This window comes from Gopherus evgoodei, chromosome 1, assembly GCF_007399415.2.
Source record: "Gopherus evgoodei ecotype Sinaloan lineage chromosome 1, rGopEvg1_v1.p, whole genome shotgun sequence".
NCBI classification, from domain to species: domain Eukaryota; kingdom Metazoa; phylum Chordata; order Testudines; family Testudinidae; genus Gopherus; species Gopherus evgoodei.
The window spans coordinates 52,674,924-52,698,736 of NC_044322.1; the positions used below are offsets into that span (position 1 = coordinate 52,674,924).

General features: G+C 46.7%; 1 protein-coding gene across 2 annotated transcripts in view; it reads left to right on the top strand.

The window, feature by feature from the left end:
• TMEM272 (transmembrane protein 272) overlaps positions 1–23,813 on the top strand; it is a 36,425-nt gene that overhangs the window by 7,470 nt on the left and 5,142 nt on the right. Inside the window, exons 3-4 of one of the 2 annotated variants that reach the window (XM_030564320.1) lie at positions 17,006–17,065; positions 23,510–23,592. In XM_030564320.1, coding sequence (XP_030420180.1) covers positions 17,006–17,065; positions 23,510–23,592 — 143 coding nt within the window. Of the gene's footprint in view, positions 1–17,005; positions 17,066–23,509; positions 23,593–23,813 lie in introns of those variants that run through there. The other variant, XM_030564328.1, reaches the window with a different exon arrangement.

A 23,813-nucleotide genomic window follows, 5' to 3' on the forward strand; every position in this document is an offset into this window, starting at 1 on the left:
ACAACGAAGCCCTTTATATCGATATAAAGGGCTCTTAAAACTGATTTCTGTACTCATTCCTGACGAGGGGAGTAGAGCTGAAATTGGTATTGCCATGTTGGATTAGGGTTATTGTGGCCGCAATTCGACGGTATTGGCCTACGGGCGGATCCCACAGTGCACCATTGTGACTGCTCTGGAAAGCCATCTGAACTCGGAGGCACTGGCCAGGTAGACAAGAAAATCCCCGCGAACTTTTGAATTTCATTTCCTGTTTGGCCAGCGTGGAGAGCTCACCAGCACAAGTGACCACGCAGAGCTCATCAGCACAGGTAACAATGCAGTCTCCTGAGAATCGAAAAAGAGCTCCAGCATGGACTGCACGTGAGGTACTGGATCTGATGGATGTATGGGGAGAGGATTCCGTGCTAACAGAACTCCGTTCCAAAAGACAAAATGGAAAAACATTTGAAAAAATTTCCAAGGCCATGATGCAGAGAGGCCACATCAGGGACTCAGTACAGTGCCATGTGAAAGTTAAGGAGCTCAGACAAGCCTACCAGAAAACCAGAGAAGCAAACAGAAGGTCCGGGGCAGGGCCGAAAACATGCCTCTTCTACGCTGAGCTGCATGCAATTCTAGGGGGGTCCGCCACCACTACCCCACCTCTGTCCCCTGGTAATCTCAGCCATGCTTGAGGATTCTGCGGACAGGGAAGAGGAGGAGGAGGAAGAGGAGGATGAGCTAGCAAAGAGCACACAGCACTCCATTCTCCCCAACAGCCAGGAGCTTTTTCTCACCCTGACGGAATTACCCTCCCAACCCTCCCAAGCCACTAGCTCAGACAATGAAGCCATGGAAGGGACCTCTGGTGAGTGTACCTTTGTAAATATAAAACATGGTTTAAAAGCAAGCATTTTTTAATGATTAATTTGCCCTGAGGACTTGGAATGCATTCGCAGCCAGTAAAGTTACTGGAAAAGTCTGTTAACATGTCTGGGGATGGAGCGGAAATCCTCCAGTGACATCTCCATGAAGCTCTCCTGGAGGTACTCCAAAAGCCTTTGCAGAAGGTTTCTGGGCAGGGCAGCCTTATTCTGTCCTCCATGGTAGGACACCTGACCACACCATGCATGTAGCAAGTAATCTGGGATCATTACATGACAAAGCGTAGCTGAGTATGGTCCTGGTGTTTGCTGGCATTCAAGCAACATCCGTTCTTTATCTCGCTGTGTTATCCTCAGGAGAGTGATATCGCTCATGGTAACCTGGTTGAAATTCAGGAATTTAATTAAGGGGACAGAGATGGTTGGGCTGTTTGCCTGTGGCTTAAAAGAAATCCTTCCCTGCATTTAGCCAAGCGGGGGACGGGCGGTGATAGGCGCTGAGCTTTTTTGCATTTGGCTAGCTGGTATCTTCCCTGCTACCAGCCACGTGGTGGGGAGAGGGGTAAAGCGATCATCCCAGAGAATTGGATGGGGGCAGTTCTGGTGCTGCACGTTAACAGGAAAGAAGCAGCACTCAATGGGCTTTGCTTGCTATTTGGGAAAGGAGGGCGCTGGATATATGAAGGCTGAAGAAGCCGAAAGACAATGGCTTACCATGGCTGCATGCAAGCCGAATTCTGATGCCTGGACCTGCGTCTATGATCTCTAATACCAAAGCTGCAGGCACTAAATATTAAGATGCAAAATGCGACTTTGTAGTGAGATCACATGTGCTATGTAAGGTGAATAGTGTTGTTGACCGCGAAAGAGTATAACCATTGTTCTGTAAAATGTATCTTTTTAAATACTTCTCTCCCTTTTTTCCCTCCCTCCTGCAGCTGCAAATTTTTCAAGTGTCCCTCCTCCATCCCGAAGGCTATCTCAGATAAGGCAGCGGAAAAAAATACGCGAGACGAAATGTTCTCAGAAATCATGGAAGTGACCCACAATGAAAGAGCTCATCTGAATGAGTGAAAGAATGTGATATCAAAGTACAGGAAAGATGCCAGTGACTGTGAGGACAGGAGGGACCAACGTGAGGACAGAAGGGACAAAAGTGAGGAGAGGAGAGACGCTCGAGATGAGAGGTGGCGGCAGGAAGATCTGAGGTGTCGGGATGCAACTCTGGGGCTGCTGCGAGATCAAATGGACATGCTCCGGCGTCTGGTGGAGCTTCAAGAACAGCAGCAGGATCACAGAGTGCCACTGCAACTCCTGTATAACCGCCCTCCCCCCTCACCATGTTCCTTAGCCTCCTTACCCACTAGACAACTAAGAACACGTGGGGGGAGGCTCCATGCACCCACCCATTCCACCCCCGTGGACAGCCCAACCAAAAGACTGTCATTATTTTGAAATTTTTTTAGTGGCCTTTTCCTTCCCTCCTATCCTCCTCCCAAACCCCACCTGGGCTACCTTGTCAGTTCTAGCCCTCTTTTTATAATTAATTAATAAAGAATACATGATTTTTAAACTAGACTGATTTTATTTCCTTAGGAAGCAAGCAGTAATCGAAGGAGGAGAGTGGGTGCTTACAGGGAATGAGTCAATCAAGGTGGAGGGGGGTTTCATCAAGGAGAAACAAACAGAACAGTCACACTGTACCCTGGCCCGTGATGAAACTGGTTTTCAAAGCTTCTCTGATGCACAACGCTTCCTGGTGTGCTCTTCTAATCGCCCTGGTGTCTGGCTGCGCGTAATCAGCGGCCAGGTGATTTGCCTCAGCCTCCCACCCCGCCATAAAGGTCTCCCCCTTACTCTCACAGAGATTGTGGAGCACACAGCAAGCAGCAATAACAATGGGGACATTGGTTTCGCTGAGGTCTGAGCGAGTCAGTAATGTGCGCCAGCGCACCTTTAAATGGCCAAATGCACATTCTGCCACCATTCTGCACTTGCTCAGCCTGTAGTTGAACAACTCCTGACTACTGTCCAGGCTGCCTGTGTATGGCTTCATGAGCCATGGCATCAAGGGGTAGGCTGGGTCCCCCAGGATAACTACAGGCATTTCAACATCCCCAACTGTTAATTTCTGGTCTGGGAAGTAATTCCTTTGCTGCAGCCATTTAAACAGAGCAGTGTTCCTGAAGACACGAGCGTCATGAACCCTTCCCACCCATCCTACATGGATGTTGGTGAAATGTCCCTTGTGATCCACCAGTGCTTGCAGCACCATGGAAAAGTACCCCTTGTGGTTTACGTACTGGGAGCCTTGGTGCTCTGGTGCCAAGACAGGGATATGGGTTCCATCTATTGCCCCCCCACAGTTAGGGAATCCCATTGCAGCAAAGCCATCCACTATGACCTGCCCATTTCCCAGAGTCACAACCTTTCGTAGCAGCAGCTTAATGATTGCTTTGGCTACTTGCATCACAGCAGCCCCCACAGTAGATTTGCGCACTCCAAATTGATTCCCGACTGACCGGTAGCTGTCTGGCATTGCAAGCTTCCACAGGGCTATCACCACTCGCTTCTCAGCTGTGAGGGCTGCTCTCATCTTGGTATTCTGGTGTTTCAGGGCAGGGGAAAGCAAGTCACAAAGTTCCATGAAAGTGCCCTTACGCATGCGAAAGTTTTGCAGCCACTGGGAATCGTCCCACACCTGAAACACTATGTGGTCCCACCAGTCTGTGCTTGTTTCCCGGGCCCAAAATTGGCATTCAATGGCTAGAACCTGCCTCATTACCAGCATGATCTCCAAAGAGCAGGGGCCCGCGGTTTGAGAGAATTCTGTGTCCATGTCCTCATCACTCTCGTCGCTGCGCTGCCGTAGCCGCCACCTCCTCGACTGGTTTTGCAGGTCCTGGTTCAGCATTGACTGCACGAGAATGCGCAAGGTGTTTACAACATCCATGATTGCTGTCTTGAGCTGAGCAGGGTCCATGCTTGCCATGCTATGGCGTCTGCACAGTTCACCCAGGGAAAAAGGCGCAAAATGGTTGTCTGCTACTTGCATGGAGGGAGGGGTGAGGCTGTACCCAGAACCACCCGCGACAATGTTTTTTGCCCCATCAGGCACTGGGATCTCAACCCAGAATTCCCAGGGGCGGGGGAGACTGTGGGAACTATGGGATAGCTATGGGATAGCTACCCACAGAAATCGACACTAGCCTCGGTACATGAACGCACACCACCGAATTAATGTGCTTAGTGTGGGGCCGCATGCACTCGACTTTATACAATCTGTTTTAAAAAACCAGTTTCTGTAAAATCGGAATAATCCCGTAGTGTAGACATACCCTGAGAGTCACCAGACCAGCTCCTGGCTTGGCTGGAGCCTAGCACAGGAATGACTCATCCCAGCAGGAGGCTTAATCAGGCTCTAGTTCAGGGATGACTCATCACCTCGCCTGCACTCTTAATGTAAAGAAGGGGATTTTATTATTGCATTGCAGGGACAAATTGATACACATCATATTCAAAGTCATAGATTCCAAGGGACCACTGTGATCATCTAGCCTGATCTCTTATATAAGATACGCCCTAGAACTTCCCCAAAATAATTCCTACAGCATATCTTTTAGAAAAACATCCATTCTTCATTTTAAAATGGTCAGTGATGGAGAATGTGCCATGACCCTTGGTAAACTATTCCAATAGTCAATTACCTCATTGTTATAAATTGACACTTTATTTCCAGTCTGAATTTGTCTAGCTTCAACTTCCAGCCATTACATTGTATTTTACCTTTCCCTGATAGATGTAAGAGCCTATTATCAAATATTTGTTCCTGTGAAGGTCCTTACAGACTGTAATCAAGTCACCCCTTAACCTTCTCTTCGTTAAGCTAAATAGATTGAGCTCCTTGAGTCTATTATTGTAAGGCATGTTTTCGTATCCTTTAATCATTCTCATGGTTCTTCTCTGAACCCTCTCCAATTTATCAACCTCCTTCTTGAATTGTGGGCACCAGAACTGGACACAGTATTCCACAATGATCTCAACAATGCCAAATACAGAGGTAAAATAACCTCTGTACTCCTACTCGAGATTCCCCTGTTTATGCATCCCAGAATCACATTAGTTCTTTTGGCCACAAAATCACACTGGGAACTCATGTTCAGCTGATTATCCATCATGACTCCCAAATCTTTTTTCAGAGTCATTTCTTCCCAGAATAGTGTCCCCCATTCTGTAAGTATGGCCTCCATTCTTTGTTACTGATGCCCCTAATGAAATCCAGTCTTACTGTTCGCAGATTGGAAGCTGCAAACTCAGGAGGTGGAGAGCGTCCTGTGGCTCCCCTTAAAATAACCTCCTCACAGGTGAAAACAGCAGTTGATGTGGCATAACCATCCTCAGTGAGTTCAAGGGATGAGAAAGGCCTGGCTCTGTTAGTCAAAACCTTTTAATTAAAAAAATCCCAGTTTCTACCCCATGGGCTGTTAAAATCTTCAGCCCACTCAGTGGTACTTTCACTGTTCTTCCCTGGGTGACAGTCCATTCTTGAGCTCAACCAGGGAAAAAAGAGGGTTAATGAAACACTTGCCCTTCCATCTTCATCAATACTAATGAAGTAGAACCAAATGGCTGGCTGACTGTCCCCTCATTTTGGTTTAGTGGACTCTTGCTTTACCTCTCCACAGAAAATAAAGGACAATTAAATTCTTCATGAAGGGAGAAGAGGAGCACGAGGAGCTGGGAAACTGGGCTGTGGATAACTCCATACTTAAAAAAAATTAAAAGGGCAGAAAGCAGGCTTCTGAGTTTTGTTCTTTCATTGCGTGGCAGGGTTGCCAGGAGGGGTGAGAGGCCTACCTATGGATTTCATTTACTCTCTTTGTCAGAACCTAGCCAACTAACAATAACACCCAAGTTTAGAATGAGTGCCAGTACGCACAACGTATACTTATATCCCACACTCACCAAGGAAGATCAGCTTGTGTCCCAGACATGCAGCCAGTTCATCAGTCCTGGACTTATCTTTATCCTGTTTGAAAGGATCCTCCTGTCATCCTACTTTCAAGTCTGTTTTTTTAAGGGATCTCTTGATGAACAATAAACTTAATTTAGTGGGAGGCTTAAAATCAAGAGACAGGAAGAACCAGAGACTCCAGGGCAAAGAGCATCATTTCTGAGAGTACCAGTGCACTGTTCCTGGTATAATCTAATTTTGGGGACGTTCTATGGCCTGTGTCATACAGCAGATCAGAGTAGATGGATCACAGTGGTCCTTTCTGGCTTTGGAATCCATGACTCCAATCTCATCTAGCATATTTATATGACACTAATCACCACAGGATCTGAGCACCTACACTCAGATGTGGGTCCAGTTAGTGTCACCTGGCATATTTAGATAGCCTGTAGAATAATATGGAAAATATGTGAATGATTTTCGGGCCCAATCCTGAAAATACAAATTATGCACGATGGATGAAATTCTCACACATGCATACCCCAGCATAAGGTCCAACTGCCACTTAAGTCCCACTTACGCCTTCAAAATAGGTGCCTAGGCCTCATGGTGTGTCTCTGCACCTGGGTGAATTTCACCTGGTATGACTACTCACGTACGTAAAATCACATATTTGCAGGATTGGAACCTTATCGAACTGATTCCTTTTACACTGTAAAACGATTGTGCTGTTATATATTATCAAAGTGTTATGTAAGTTTACAGGTGGAAAAGACCTATTAGATTTATGATTCCATATTCCTTGCAGTGCAGGACTGCTCCCTGCAGGATACTCTAGGGTGGTTTTTCTACTCCACTTTTAAAATGCTCAAAGGATGGAACTTCTCAACTTTCCCTACAAGACTATTCCACTAGTAGATCTCACTATAAGGACATTTTTCTTGATGTTCAACGTAACCTTCCATTTGCTCAATTTCATCCCATTTAGGGCAACCATATTTCCTAAAGTAAAAACAGGATGGCTGGGGCTTGCCTAAGCCCGAGCTGCCCCCCAACACTCCCCACAGGATTCACCAGAGCCACCCTCTCCCCCTGAGCTCCATGCCACCAATGGCTGGTGCTGATCCCCGAGCCCCCACCACCTGTGGGTGGGCATGAGGCTGACACAAGTACCCCGAGCTCAGTGTCCTGTACAGCCAGAGGCTGGGGATGACCCCCCGCCAAGCTCCACAACACCCAGGCTGGGGCTGACCCCTTAGCTCCCCTCCCCTGAGATCTGTGCTGGTTGGGGCTGAGCCTCATGCTGCCTGGGGCTGACCCCCTAAGCCCCACTGCCTGGAACCTCACATCGCTGCTCCTTACAATGTTCCTCTGCCTCCTCCCCTGCCACAGTTTTTTGGTAAAATGGGCATTTGTTTTTTGGTAAACTGGGCATTTGTTTTTTGCTGATCAGTTGGGAAGAGCAAACAGGACAAATTTCCATTGTGGGGGGAAAAGGTACGACGGCCAGGACAGAGCTTAAAAATGGGACTGTCCCGGCCAAAACAGGATGTATGGTCACCCTAAGCCCATTTTTCGTCCTGCATTTATACCTCTAGGCCCACCCCAAATATTCCATCTTCCTCTTGGGTGCTTGCGCCCTTCAGAGACTATCATGTCTCATGTGGTCATTGCTTAACCAAGCTAACTGGATCGAAATCTGTTCCTCATAAGTTAGTCCCTTCAAGTTTCCTTGCTGGCCTTCTGTGAATTCCATCTCATTCGTTGACCTTCTTCTATTATTAAAGGGCCCACAACTGCATGCTGTATTCTCAGGTGCCCAATATATTGACGGTTGTGCTGATGTTTTTTATGGGGTGGACATATGTCCACTTAGCATCCGCACTGAGACCATTTACTCATTGAACATACACCACTAGAACAGCCACCAGTGGGAAATGAATTGGGTCATGGTCAGCGGAGGATAGGAACTCAAGAGGAAGGATGGTTTTATATTTAAAACACAGGCCTGGGAGTTAGGAAATCTCTGTTCTGTTCCTGGCTCTACCAGAGTTCCTGTGCGACCTTTGACTAAGTCCCTTCACCTCTTTATGTGCCTGTTTTTCCCATCCAGGAAGTTAGCATAATAAATACCTATCTCTCCACTCTGAGGGTAACTCATTAATTATATTTTGTAAATGAACACCTTGGTTAGTACACTGGGAATCAGGAGACCTGCATTTTATTCCCAGCTAAGCCACTGACTTGCTTTCTAATCCTGAGCAAGTGTCACTTAACTCTTACCCTCTGTTTCCAAGTCTCCCTGTCTGTCAAGTATATTACAGACTGGTGACCTATAGATTAAATCCCCTGAGCCATTCTCTTATGTCTCTTACTTAGGGCATGTCTACACTACAAACTTTTGCTGATGCAAATGAATTTGGCATACAGCTGCTGCAGTTAGTCTATCGCTTGAGTTCTTCCATCAGCGCTTTGAGTACGCACAAGGAATGCTTGTTTAGGTGCACTGTGTAGTGCACCATGGGTAGGTATCCCAATATGCCACCATCCAGCACATTGTGTTTTGGGAAGTTTTGGCAATGCGTGCTGTGGTAATGGGGACTGCGGGCTGAAATTCCCATCATGCAACCTTCTCCTCCCCATAATGCCATATCTATCCCATCATTTTCATGCCTATTTTGAAAATCCCACAAACCCACTCAGGACTTGTCGCAGTCCGCAATTTCTGACAGAAGCATAGAGCCTGCAGTGCTCTGCACTATTGTCATGAGCGTCCCAAGCACAGCATGCATGATCTTCCAGTATTTGCAGAGCTGCAAGAGGAGTCTCAAGGAACACAATGATTTCCTGGAGGGCAGATTGCTGTGGGACACAGCCTGAACCAATTCAAGGTGGTTGATGGTGTTCACAGAGCAGTTTCAAATGGTGGAGCACTTTTTCTGGGCCTGAGAAACTAGCACTGACTGGTGGAATCACATCATAATGCAGGTTTGGAATGACGAGCAGTGGCTACAGAACTTTTGAGTGTGAATGCCATATTCCTGGAATTGTGTGCAGAGCTTATCCCAGCAGGGACACTAAAATGAGAGGTAGCAGTGACAGTGGAAAAGTGAGTGGCAATCACACTCTTGTGGAAACTTGCAATGCCAGATTGCTACCGGTCAGTGGGAAATCATTTTGGAGTTGGAAAATCCACTGTTGCCGTCATTGTCACGCAAGTGAGCAGGGCCATTAATCATCTCCTGCTATGCAGGATTGTGACTCTCAGCAATGTGCAGAACATAGTGGATGGATTTGCAGCAATGGGTTTCCCGAACTGTGGTGGAGTGATAGACAGCACGCATATCCCTATTTTGGCACCAGGCTATCTTGTCACACAGTACATCAAAAGAAAGGGCTATTGTTCTATGGTTATGCAAGCACTAGTGGATCACTGGGCATGTTTCGCTGCTGTCAGCGTTGGCTGGTCAGGGAAGGTGCATGACGCTCACATTGTTAAAAACACAGGACTATTAAAAAATCTACAAGCAAGGACTTCCTTTCCCAACCGGTGGATTACTAATGGTGATGCTGAAATGCCAATAGTGATCTGGGGGACCCAGTCTACCCTTTACTCCCCTGGCTCATGAAGCCATACACTGTCCACTTCAACAGCACCAAGGAAAGATTCAACTACTGGCTCAGCAGGTGAAGAATGAAAGTTGAATATGCTTTTGGTAGATTGAAGGGACGCTGGCGTTGTTTACTCACAAGATTGGATCTTGGTGGGAAAAATATCCCAATGGTTATAGATGCCTGCTGTGGTCTGTAAAATATCTATGAAGCAAAGGGGAGAAAGTGGCCACCAGGCTGGAGGCAGAAGAGCTGTCTGCTGAGTTTGAACAACCAGACATAAGAGGTATCAGAAGAGCTTAACATGGAGGTATGCGGCTTGGGGAGGATTTGAAAGAGCACTTTACCAGGGAGCCTCAGTAATGCATTGTGGTGTTCTGTGCTCTACTTGGCCATGCAGTGTGGGAGCCTGTTAGGAATTGTGTGTTACTTGGTGCAGAGCTGCCCTAGAGGTGGGCAATCTGGGCATCACCCCAGGACATCATAGTCAGGGGGTGCCATGATAAGCCCAGAGGCTAGGGCTCCACTCTCTGCCTGTGGGGTGCAGCTCGGCATGGCAGAAGTGCCTGCCTCCCTGCTCCGGGTTGGCGGTCCTCTTCCCTCTGCCCTACCTGGTTTCCCAACCTGGCTCCTAGTTCCACCTCTGCACTTTGCAAGCTGGGAGGCTCTTCCCCTCTGGGACTGTTCCAGCCCTGCCATTCTTCCTTCCATGGGCAGCCTGAATGAAAGTGATGCCACCCAATGGAAGGTGAGCATGGCATCTCAGCTGGCCAATGGGAGCTGGAAGTTGCTGGTCTCTTCCAGGAGTGTGTGGATGGGGGAAGGGATCTAAAACTGCAGGGCAAAGAGATCTTAAATCTGGGGAAGTCCTGACCCTGCACTCCAGCTCCCAGGGGGCTCCTCCCTATGCCCTCAGGTCCCAGCCCTCCAGATTCCTGGGGGGGCCCTCCCTGTGCCCCCCGGGTCCCAGTCCCTCTCCATGCCCCCTCAGCTCCCAGGGGGCCCCTTCACGTTCCCAGCCCCAGCAGCTGACCAGGGAACCCCCCTGGGCCCCCAGTTCCTGGCCCTGTTCCATGCCTCCCAGCTCCCAGGAAGCCCTTTCTCTGCCCCCAGCTCCCAGCCCCCAAGCTACTGGGGGGCTCTCCCTATGTCCCCTCCTCCCCACCACCCTCGATGCCCACCCAGATCCTGGGGGCTTCTCCCTCTGCCCCCAGGTCCTAACCTCCCAGTTAAAAGCAAATACATAATGCATTTATGGAACAGAGATTAAAGAAGAGGAAGGAACAGTCAAGTCTATTTTAGCTACACATGCATTAACTGTGGCTCTCACAGGTCAGCATATGTGAAGTGGTGGTTGTCCTTCCGGTCCCCTGGTGTAGCACGGTAGGGGTAAGGATGCAGACCCTGATGCCATGTGCAATGTTGAGGTGTGTGGGGGTGGGCCCTGCTGATCAGCTCCTCCCTTCCCCCCACCCAGTGCCTCCTGCCTACTGGCCGGCCCTGCTTATCAGTTCCTTCCTCTCCCCTCCTCCCCAATGCCTCCAGCCCGCTGGGAGGAAGAGGGAGAAGCAGGGGCAGGAAGAGGTGGAGTGAGGGCAGGGTGCACTCGGGGGAGGGGTCAGAGTGGGGACAGATTGGGGATGGGGCCTTAGAGGAAGGGGTGGAGCAGGGGCAAGGGCGGACCTGGGGAAATCAAAAAGCTGGCACCTGTGGCAGCAGCTACAGATAAGACACATAGAAGTACTGCTGTGGAAAGCGAAAGTTAAGATTCAGAACTCCCTTCCCTCTCTCCCCTAAAGCTTTATACTTGTGATAAATAAAGTGGGGGGATAGCTCCCTTTGATGGACACCCAGCCAACCAGTTAACTATAAAAATCCCTCTTGGTAGCTATTTTCTGCTTGCTTTACCTGTAAAGGGTTAAAAAGTCCCCCACGTAAGGGAAAAAAAAGTGATCAACTGACCAAAAGAGCCAATGGGAAGGCTAGAACTTTTTTAAATGGAGAAAGAACTTTCCCTTTGTCTGTTCTCTCTGGGCTGGAGGGACAAAGCAGCCATGCTATAAGCAGCTTTAAGCCAGGTATGGTCATAAATCATCAGATCATACCTAGAACTACTTATCTGAATTCCAAATGTGTAAGAACTCAGAAGTGATCAGAATGTTTAGCTAGATGTGATTAGGTTTATTTCTGTTTATTTTTTAAGGCTTGTGAATCTTCTCTGTGCTAACCCCAGATGCTTTTGTTGCTTGTAACCTTTAAGCTGAACCCCCCAAAAAACTATTTTGGGTGCTTAATTTTTGCAATTGTTTCTTTTAAGATCTAGCAAAAAGCCTAAGTTCCAGATGTATTTTTTCTTTTTTGTTTTTAATAAAATTTACCTTTTTTTAAGAACAGGATTGGATTTTTGGTGTCCTAAGAGATTTGTGCATTAGCTGGTAGCACAGCTAATTTCCTTTGTTTTCTTTCTCAGCTCTTCCCCGCGGGAGGGGTGAAAGGGCTTGAGGATACCCCACAAGGAGGAATTCCCAAGTGCTCCTTCCTGGGTTCAAAGGGTTTTTTTTTGCATCTGAGTGGTGGCAGTGTTTACCAAGCCAAGGTCAGAGAGGAACTGTAACCTTGGAGTTTAATACAAGCTTGGAGTGGCAAGTATTAATTTTTAAAAGCCTTGCAGGCCCCTACTTCCTGCAATCAGTGACAGAGTGGGGATTCAGCCTTGACAATGCAAGACATTTTTATTGACTCTTCGGCCTCGGAGTGCTTGGCACTGAATACTGGCACCATTTTCCACAGGCAGTGGTGATTGTTACCCTCAGGAGTGAGATATCATGTACAAAGGCACAGAGAGCACAGCTGCTGCTGACATCCCAAAGCCACTCAGGCCCGTATGCTGCTAGCCTGGGTACTGAAATGGTGCCAGCCGAAGTTATTGCTGACTGGCATGGGAAAGTGTCCTACCTCAGAGCAAGAAATAAGGCTGCCATCCCTAGAGCCCTTCAGGAGAGGATGGCAGAGTACTTCTATGAAAGTTTCATCAAGATGTCTCAGGAGGATTCAAGGGACATCCCCGTGTACCTAAACAAACTGCTCCACATGGCTCCCTGGCCTAACTTTACAGGGGAAGTGAAGCAGATAACAATACTACTTCCATTTGTTATACTGCTACCTGGTCTAGTAGGAGTAAATTAATGAAAAGTTGAGGACTGTGTCCTGCTAAGCTAGGCAGGGGCGGCTCTAGCTTTTTTGCCGACCCAAGTGCAGCAGGCAGGCTGCCTTCAGTGGTGCACCTGCAGGAGGTCTGCCAGTCCCGCGGCTTCAGCATACCCGCTGCCAAATTGCCACCTAATCCGCGAGACCAGCGGACCTCCTGCAGGCAAGCCGCTGAAGGCTGCTTGACTGCCGCTCTCACAGGAACCGGCAGGGCGCACCACCGTGGCTTGCTGCCCCAGGCACGTGCTTGGAGTGCTGGTGCCTGGAGCCGCCACTGAAGCTGGGGGAGCCATCACTGTAATGGGAAATAAATTTACACACATACCCAACGTTCCTTCCCCTGCCTCAGGCTCACCTGTGCTCAACTGCTGGGACTATCTGGACTGCAGTGGAGTATCAAATAGTCCTGGCTTGAGGCATAGCTGGAACCCCTGGCTACATGTCCCTCATCCTCATCCTTGCTGTTCATGGCAGGGGCCTGTGACTTGGGCTCCTCAAAGGTATCCAGAGTGATGGTGGTAGGGTGTGTCTCTGTTAAGTCTGGCATGCAGCTCATTGTAAAAGCAGCAGCTCTGTGGCTCGACACTGGATTGACTATTGGCCTCCCTGGCCTTCCGCTATGCCTGCCACAGTTCTTTTGCTTTCATGTGGCACTGCTGCTGATTCCTGTCGTAACCCCTTGCCCTGCCTCCTCAATGCAGTCTTCTCATAGATGGCCACATTTCTATGGCTGGTCCATAGGCTGTGCCTGCACAGCCTCTTCTCTTCACAGGTGCAGGAGAGCCAATATCTCCTGTCTGCTCCAAGCCAGAGTGTGTCTGGCATGTGTAACTGGCATGGTCAGCTGGGCAGTTGCACAGAACAGCGAAGAGCTGCTGGATGTGGTCACCAAGATGGACAATGAGGAAAAGGCATTTCAGAAATTTGTGTGGCTGTTAAAGGGGCATGGCTTCCACTGTCTGGGCAGTGAAGTTCACAGTTGTGACTCGAGCAGTCAGTGTGGGGAATTGTGGGACAGCTGCTAGGGACAAAGTAACAGCTTAGATCTCAAATCATCAGAGGGAAGAAGAGGAGAGAGTCAAGCAGGAGACAGATCAGAAACTAGTAATTCCGCTATACAAAGGGTCAGAGTCATGGGTGGCACATACACCCCCCATTCAGGGAGGCTAGCCCCCTACCCTGCCCCATCTTCCCAAGCCCTGCCCCTATCCTGCCCTTCTGCCCAAGGCCCCACCTCCGCTTTCACCTGCTGGGGCCAGAGGAGCTCCAAGCCCCACACTGTGGCTGGTGGAGCTCCAGGCCAACCCGCCTGAGCTGCCCCGAGCCCCAGCTCCCTGGAGGAGCTCTGAGCCCCACCACAGCCTGGGCCTGGAGCTGTGGTGGGGAGTGTTAGCAGAGGTTTGGGGAGGCTTTGCCTTCCCCAGGCTCCATTATGCACTGCCCATGGATAGAGTCACTGTGGTGCTTGAAAATTCAGCGTCCACGCCCACAATTCAGATTCTGTGTTGACCGCAAAGTTCAGAGAATGGGCAGGAAGCTAACCCAGCTGCTTCCATGTGGTTGCACTTCCAGGCTCCCAGAGCATGAGCTCTTCCCAATCATTCACTTCCCAACACAGCAAGCCCTCTCCATTAACAGGCTCTCTTTTGGGCCAAACATATAGGAAAAAACTTCTCCTTCTCTCTGCAATCCAATGAGACATTCCCAGAGCAGGGGGCTTTCTTGACTACCTGCCTCCCCACCCAGTTGTCCAGGTTCCAGGTATGGGTTCCCAGAACACAGTTTCTTCTGGGCCAACCTTGGAAAATCAGGCAGCCATCTCCCCTTGTCCTGTGAGTGTGCTCCTAGAACACAAGGCTCCTTTTCTTGCCACTTGCTATGAGGGGTCGGATCCTAGAGGGTGGGTTTCTCTCGCCCAGCTGTGAGGAGATATGGCCAGCAACACAGAAATGTTGCCATTTCACTTCCATGAACTGTTGTAAATACAGAGCTATTCCCAGCTCTAAGAGCATGGCACTGTCTGCACTACCTTTGCATACTGCAGTTAAAAAAAGGTTTTCCTGGGCAGCTTAGCCCAGCTCCGCAAAGGTATTTAGGTTCCTAACTTTCCATTGATTTGTCCTAAGTCCAGTCAGGGTTAGCACAACCTAGACAAAACAGCCAGTATCTATCTGTGCCATTAGAGGAAAACTCCACAAGTATCAGAGAAAACAATCTTTAGTGCTGCTAGTGGCGCTTTGTGACTGGCTACAGAACTCAGCCAATTGTATAGTCAATTGTTGAGTGTCTCACTTTGTTAAACATGAATCTGGAAACATTCCCAGACGGTGCATCTGCCCCTCCAATGAAAAATCTCAGAGCATGAGGCTGAATGGGGCGATAATAAGGAAATACATTCCCAGTGACTGCTAAGGGAAGAGAATTCATTAACTATTATCTTGCTTTTTCTCTAGTTCTGAGTGGTCCCTGCTGCCTTTTTCCTCCTCCAAAATCAAGCTAGTTGATAGAAAGCAGGCAAATACAAAACCAAACACCTGTGAGCCAGATGTGCAGTTCTACATGTACATGTGCCCAGCCAAGCCATTTATAGAGTATACTGGAGCCTATTCCAGTGTTTTTTCTTTGGAACTGATCATAGAAAATATCCATTGCACAATAAAGAATCACGATTCTTCTTCCTATGATTCTCTTTATTCTGTACCCACGCGGTGCGTGTAGGAGAGGGAAAATGGCAGTGGGAGAGATGACCTACATTCTGCTACACTAGTCATGCTACTTACTTATAACTCCAGACAGTTAACTCAACTACTGAACACCTGAACTGTTCTCTCTGGAATATTAAGTAAATGGGGTTACCTAGGCAACTAGTAGTGTTCACGGGTAAGATTTAGAGTTCAAAATCATTTCAGTGTATTAGAATAATAATCTGGGTAATGGAACAGTGAGAGGGTCCTAGTACAGAACTTGGCATGGACTGTTTTAATGAGAGGTTGTCTATAAAGGCCATTTGAAAAAGCTTAGCCAAGTGTAGGCCTCTTTGCAGACACATAACACACGGAGAATTGCTACACTGGGCAGTGTTTGAGAAAAAGAGAGAGGATGGTGCAGAAAAAAAAATGGAGGGGGGATGAAGAAACAGAAGTGCTTTCTTCATCTCGAAATACCTTCAGCCTTTTTCAGCTAGTGGATATGTTACATACACTATGTTTGGGGCTGAAGGAGTGAAGCGTAAGATCTCAGACCTCAGTACGCAGCTAATAAAATTAATGTAGTGTATGGGAGGTAGTATCGTCCAGTGGTTAGAGTGCAGGATTAGGCATCAGGAGACCTGGGTTCTGGTCCCAGATCTGTTACTGCCCTTGATTGTTATTACACCCTTGGTTCTCCATTTCTCCTTCTGTGAGATACCGATAATAACAATTACCTTCAGTTAGAAAGCTCCCTGAGGTCTATGAACAGGACATGCTATATAATAGCTGTGTGTGCCAGTGCAGCTGCTCACGGTGCTGGGGTTCCATCTGTTCCTGTGCACTGAGACATGAGGAGGGGATTTAACTAGCAGGGCTGAGCTCTGCAAAGCTACCTGGGGACTCTGCCCTACCATTCACGGTTCAAATTTGGCAAACTCGGACCTTCAAGGAACATCATACTGCCTTTCTATAGAGTGGCTTTTTTCTATCCTCTGAGCCACCTCGACCTCCTTTTACTGCTCTTACTCACCACTGGGATCTATTTGCAACCTGAGCAACATGTGACCCCTGGAACTCCATAATAACCTTTTTACAGTTACTTTGCAGAGCAGAATTTTTGCTCTGCAAAGTAACTGTAACAATTTAACAATGCTGAATGCCCATCATTAGGCTCCAAAGTTGACCACTATTGATAAGAATAGGGAGAATTCACACTTATCTTACTGCAATTGTTTCTGTCGTCTTGCACAGGTAGGTGGACACTGCTGTATTGGGATACATTTGGAAAATTTTTGTTACCATTACAAGGGCTGGAAATGTAATATTTTGAAAATGAATGCTTGAATTTTGCAGAAGATGATGAAGCCACCACCAGTGCTGGTATGGTGCCTGCTCCAAAGCCCACGGAGTTCAATAGAAGGACTCCAGGCCCATGATGAATAGGCTGCTCCAAGGTGGTGAGACTGCTCAAGTATCACTGTAAAATTCAGTGTCAGCATGTGAAATACACCGCAACTCAGTCATCAGTGATCCCACACGATCCAAATGAAGCTCTCATTGCATTGGATTATGGATACTCCTAGTCCACACACGGTGCAAGGGGACATATTTAATAGGACGTGGTATCTTTTGAAATACTGCCAGCTGAATAACCCACCATTTTTGTTTCTTTACAGCATGCTTTATTTTTGGGCTTCTTGCTTTCCTTGCTTTACCACTGGCCATGGCTTTTACAGGTAAGCTGTCTATCAAAGACATTTAAAGAGAGGAGGTTGGTGGTATTATAAAACCCTATAGCAATGCCACCTGTGAAAAGATTAGTTTGAATCTGATTTATGACATAAGTGTACCTGACTTTGGTGATGTCACCACATATGGTTGTTGAAGTCGTAAACTACATATTTGTCACTACATCTGTTTGTCCATATCATAAAACCACCACAGAGCTTGCTTTGGTTGTTGATATCTGCTTCAGCAATTCCTTGAGCTAGGGTGGGGTGTGCAGGTCATTATCAAAGCAGATTGGCAGAGTTATGTGGGAAAAGCATGCTGCATAGGAGTCAGACTTGTAATGATAAACTAAATCCTTTCCACTATTATTTTTCACCCTGTAAGCTTCTGGGGTGATATCCAGGCTTCAGATGCATGACCACAGCAGCCATTTATATGGAGAACCAGGAATTCCGGCCTTCTAATCCCAGTTCTGACAACTCCTTCTGTAGTTTTGGACAAACCACCTAACCTCTTTTCCTAAATTTCTCCGTCTATGAAATGTGGCTCTTTTAATTTTCTTATCTACCTCACAGCAGTGTCAGGAAACTTAAATTAGCAGTGAAATACTGCTTACCATACCCATTTGGCAATCCTGTTGACTCTAATGGGATTATTCATATAGAATATTAGGGTTGGAAGGGACCTCAGGAGGTTGTTTAGTCCAACCCTCTGCTCAAAGCAAGACCAATCCCTGGACAGATTTTTATCCCAGTTCCCTAAATGGCCCCCTCAAGGATTGAGCTCACAGCCCTGGGTTTAGCAGGCCAATGCTCAAACCACTGAGCTATCCCTCCCCCCGAGGGTCAGATTAGCAATGACCTTGGGAGTTCTCCATCATCTGCTGCATGGGGCAGCATTTGGCCCAGTTATTGGAACCTGAGTTGAAGATGAAAGTAACCATATAAGTGCTTAAATAATACTAATATTGATAATAAATAGCAAGAAACAGGTACAAAGGCAATTTCACCCAGAACTTGCATCCTGAATAAAAGACATAGTGCAAGTAGGATGACCAGATGTCCTGATTTTATAAGGAAAGTCCTGATTTTTGGGTCTTTTTCTTATATAGGCTCCTATTACCCTCCACCTCCTGTCCCAATTTTTCACATTTGCTCTTTGGTCACCCTATGTGCAAAATAGAGTGCACTGTACAGTATATGTCCAGTATACGAATGCACCTCCAAACAGCCGGAAGAGTGAACTTCTCTTTCTGATCCACTGCACACTCTTCAGGCTGCAGTTGAAAAAATATTCATTTCAAACACAATTCACATGTCTCTAAGTATAAAGAAGGCTGGGTATGGCTGGACTCAGGTCTGAGCTACAAACTAAACAAACAAAAAGGTGAATGTTGCTCTTTCCTACAGTGGTTTGCACTATAGGAATAATTTCATAGTTAAAGTACTTTTATGAACACTGAGAAGTATGACAGGTTTCAGTGTGGTAGCTGTGTTAGTCTGGATCAGCAAAAAGAATGGGGGTACTTGTGGCACCTTAGAGACTACAAATTTATTTGGGCATAAGCTTTCGTGGGCTAAAACCCACTTCATCGGATGCATGCAGTAGAAAATACAGTAGGAAGATATATATATACACAGAGAACATGAAAAACCATACCAACTCTAACGAGACTAATCAATTAAGATGAGCTATTATCAGCAGGAACAAAAAAAATTTTTTAGTGATAATCAGGATGGCCTATTTCAAACAGTTGACAAGAAGGTGTGAGTAACAGTAGGGGAAAAATTAGCATGGGGAAATAGTTTTTACTTTGCATAATGACCCATCCACTCCCAGTCTTTGTTCAGGCCTAATTTAATGGTGTCAAGTTTGCAAATTAATTCCAGTTCTGCAGTTTCTCATTGGAGTCTGTTTTTGAATTTTTTTGTTGAAGAATTGTGACGTTTAGGTCTGTAATTGAGCGACCAGAGAGGTTGAAGTGTTCTCTGACTGGTTTTTGCCTGTTATAATTCTTGACATCTGATTTGTGTCCATTTATTCTTTTGCATAGAGACTGTCTGGTTTGGCCAATGTACATGGCATAGGGCTATTGCTGACACATGATGGCATATATACATTGGTAGATGTGCAAGTGAATGAGCCCCTGATGGTGTGGCTGATGTGATTAGGTCCTACGATGGTGTCCCTTGAATAGATATGTGGACAGAGTTGGCATTGGGCTTTGTTGCAAGGACAGGTTGCTGGATTAGCATTTTTGTTGTGTGGTGTGTTGTTGCCAGTGAGTATTTGCTTCAGGTTGGGGAGCTGTCTGTAAGCAAGGACTGGCCTGTCTCCCAAGATCTGTGAGAGTGAGGGATCATCCTTCAGAGAAACTGCAGAAATGGAATTAATTTGCAAAATGGACACCATTAAATTAGGCTTGAATAAAAACTGGGCATGGATGGATCATTACACAAAATAAAAACTAGTTCCCCATGCTAATTTTCCCCCTACTGTTACTCACACCTTCTTGTCAACTGTTTGAAATGGGCCATCCTGATTATCACTACAAAAGTTTTTTTTCTTCTGCTGATACTAGCCCACCTTAATTGATTAGTCTAATTAGAGTTGGTATGGCAACATCCATTTTTTCATGTTCTCTGTGTATATATATCTTCCTACTGTATTTTCCACTGCATGCATCCGATGAAGTGGGCTGTAGCCCATGAAAGCTTATGCCCAAATAAATTTGTTAGTCTCTAAGGTGCCACAAGTATTCCTTGTTCTTTTTGAGATGTATGAGTGCTCCATATCTTATTTCAGACTCTTGCTTCTTGGTCTGTTTTAAACAAGGAGACTATTGGTTGCAGGTCCATCCCCAGACTTAGAGAGTTCAATGAGGAGCTGAATGTACAATATGGATTTAGTCTCCCATAAGTAGGGACAGACCCTGTCAGCTGGAAACCAAACCTGAAAGACCCTCATTCTCTCCCTTCATTGTCTTGCCAGCCTGCCTTCTTTGAAGTCAGGATGGAGGATGGGGAAAGTCTGTCATAACAAGAGGCAACCTTATTCTGGAGGGGCTGTTCAAGGCTCCATAGTTAAAGTTGAGTTGAGTTTTCACTTAAAGCAGGGACTCAGGTAGGAAGAATGGCCTAGCGGATAGCACACTAGACTGAGATGTAAGAAACCTGGATTCAGTTCCTGGTTCTGCCACAACATCCTGTGTGACCATGAACATGTTTCTTAGTCTACCCTGCAGCTCAGTTCCCCATTTGTAAAATAGGGATAGTGCTTTTCTACCTCACAGGAGTGTGATGAGGATAAAACCATGTAGTGACTGTGAGGTGCTCAGATACTACAGGAGTGAGCGGCCATGTAGCCAGGGCAATAGCTATGTTATGCATGAACAAGGCATCATTTCCTTCCCAAAATTACAGCACTCATTCTCAGAGTACTGAATGCAGGTCTAGAAATGCACAATTCAGGCACCTTAATTCAACCTTTTAGTGATACCACATGGGAAAGAAAATGTGTCTTCAAAAGTCAATTTAATCTGATCTGGGAACATATTAGTATATGTTCTGAGCCATATATTTAGTATATGTTCCCAGATACTAAATGCACTGATCGTAGCTATATGGCTATTGCAGGGGAGGGCAAATTACGGCCCGGGGGCTGGATCTGGCCCGTCAGGGCTTTCAGTCCTGCCAGCAGGATTGCGAGCCCCATAGCATAGCGAGGCTAAGGCAGGCTCCTTGCCTGCCCTGGCCTCGCACCACTCCCAGAAGCAGCTGGCACCACGTCCCTGCAGCCTGGCAGAGGGCTCCGTGTGCTGCCCTTGCCTGCAGACACTGTCCCTCACAGTTCCCATTGGCCGGGAACAGGGAACCGTGGCCAATGGGAGCTTTGGGGGTGGTACCCACAGGTGAGGGCAGTGCACAGTGGAGCTGCCTGCCCTGCCCTGCCCCACCCCACCCCACCCCACCCCACCCCCAGGAGCCACTGCCAGACATACATCAGTACAGGGCAGGGTTTGCATTGTTTGGATGCCTCAATTGTGCATTTCCGTATCTTAAGCTGTCTGGATTTTTTTGAGTTTCATCATAACTTTGGGTTTTCTGGGTTTGTACTGCTTATTTTGGGGGTAATTACCACATTCCTATAATGCTGTTTTTACCTTTAAGTTACTGATATATACTCTCAGGCTTAACTATCCCTTAACACATGTATTTGTCTATGAGTTTATTTAGACTTGATTGCTGCTTCAGCTACCAGAGAGTTCCAGCCTCAAGGCTCTGGCAGAGAGTCTTGGCACCATCAGTAGTTAACAGAATCAAATGGAGGCAAGAGCATGGTTAGGGTAGTCAGGATCTTCTTTTGGTTAAGAAGATGGTGCCATTAAATGTTATTGCCCTGCACTTTGGGTTTGTCTACACTGTAGGTCTGATTTTCATCTCGGGTAGACATGCCCACTGCAGTTCTGCTAATATGGTTAAAACAGAAGTGTAGCCAGGGCCGGCTCCAGGAACCAGCTAAGGAAGCAGGTGCTTGGGGTGGCCAATACAAAGGGGCGGCACTCCGTCCGCTGTTGTGGGGGGGCCCATCTGGGTCTTCGGCGGGAATTCAGCGGCGGGTCCCTCAGTCCCTCTCTTTCCCTTTGAGCTGCTTCCGAAGTGCAGCAGGAGAGGAAGAGAGGGAGTGAAGGACCCGCCACCGAACTCCCGCCCAAGAATGGAGTGGCGCGATTGAGCTTGGGGCCGCAGAATACCTGCAGCCAGCCCTGAGTGTAGCCATGGTTGTGAGAGGGGCTAAGCCTTCTCCTGCCCCGAGTATGTGCCTAGATGGGATTGTACTTGGGCAACTGGCCCATCCCACTGCTTGCACCGCCATGGCTATACTTCTAGTTTTAGCATGCTAGCTTGATTAGAGCTAGCCTGTGTCTGTGTACCCAAGCTGGAAATTACACTGCCAGCTCCAATGTAGACATAACCTATGAACCACATTCAGCTAAGGGTCTATGCTGCCCCTGGCCTCCGCTGTATGCCCACTGGGTGCTACTGCAGAAACTGTGTCCCAGACAGTCAGGAGATGCATTGATTCAGCATATCTCGAAAACTTATCCTGACTGAGCTCTTATATAGACCTGGCTATCACCTAAAACTGTTGCCTACCCCAATGGAGAGTGGTGAAGGGGTGAATGCGACAGGACTGCAGGGACCCAGGCTAGTGCAGGGAGGTGTCATTTACACCATGGCATAATTTTCACATTGGCAGCCAGCCTTCAAAAATGGAATGGGGGCTAGAATCTGACCTTTTGTTGTTAATACCCCCTTCTAGTAATACACTTTAATGTATGATACTTCGAGGTGAAAATGTGGCATTAATTCTATGGGATTAGCCTAGAGCTGTGGGTAACTTCTCACACTAGATGCAGAGTCCTTTTTTCATGACGTGCTGAAATTAAGAGACTGTCAGTGTAATACAGCGTTGTCACAGGATAATGGTTTCCGACAGCTAAATATCTGCGAAGGCATTTTAAGGAAAATTAAATGTCAAGACGAAATGCAGACATTTATTATCTAAGCAAGGGACTCAAGTTCTCTGATAACATTCTGTTACAATGATTTCTCACAATGACTTGATTTTGATTGATCTGATTACTGACGTGCATTCAATCATTTTGGCCGTAGTCAAAGAGAGTATTTCTAGAAATTTATCTAATATTAACAGATCTGTAACTATGCAAATAATGGTGAAGATCAATATTCATGAAGAACAGCCAATAATTCGTAACGATAAAAATCTGAGATCTTTTCAACCACTTGGTTATTTATCTACTTTCAAATTTTAACAAGTAGGAATGAAATTTTGTCATTAAAAATTCCAAAAAGCAAAGCTAGAGATGGAGTGACCCTTTAGAACAGAGTCCATCTCCCTGACCATGCAGAATTGTTCCTGGCAGCACATTTCCCGCACTTTGTCCAGATTGCAGTGGAGTCAGGAAGCCCTGGGAGTGCTCCCAAGGTCTAAGCTTCTTGGTTCACAGTCTGCTGAGGAGCTGGGCAGACAACCTGGCAGGAAACAGCTCAGGGTCCATCCAAAGTTTGTTGAAATGGTTGGAATTTTTCTGACCAGCTCTATATTTAATAATACACTGAACAAAAGATGAGCAGAGCCATAAAAACATGCACCTGGCTCAAATGAGTAACCCCATAATCTTGATATTGTGATCTTTGTTCTATTTCTTCCCTTCTCTGCCTTTTTGTTTGTTCATTATCCTCATTTGTGTTGTGTCTGATGCAAAGCTCATTTAATTCAGTCCCCCGGCCTTAATGTTAATTGGATCAGAAGCATATTTGTAAGCACTATACTGCACTTACTGCATCTTTATTCTTTTCTGTAAAGCATATACTGACATTTTGGTCACTTAAGGTAATAAATGATACTATATTTTTGGTACTCAGGAATGAAGTTTTTGGAAGACTGCCCACTTCAACCACTAATTCCCTTATATCTGTTGGTGGGTGGTGTTGTCGGCAGTTTAAAGGTATTGTGCATTTTGTATGAAAAATGTTTTATGTGCCAAGACTTTGACATTATAAAGTATGCTTTAAGTGAGCTGTGTTCAGACAGGATACTTAAGAATTTACATTACATTCTTATGGTTAATTGAGAGCTAGGCAACTGAATGATATCACAGCTTAATAATTCCTTGCTGCACCACAAAATAGGCAAATTTAACTCCAAAGCAAGAGGCATTGATCCTGT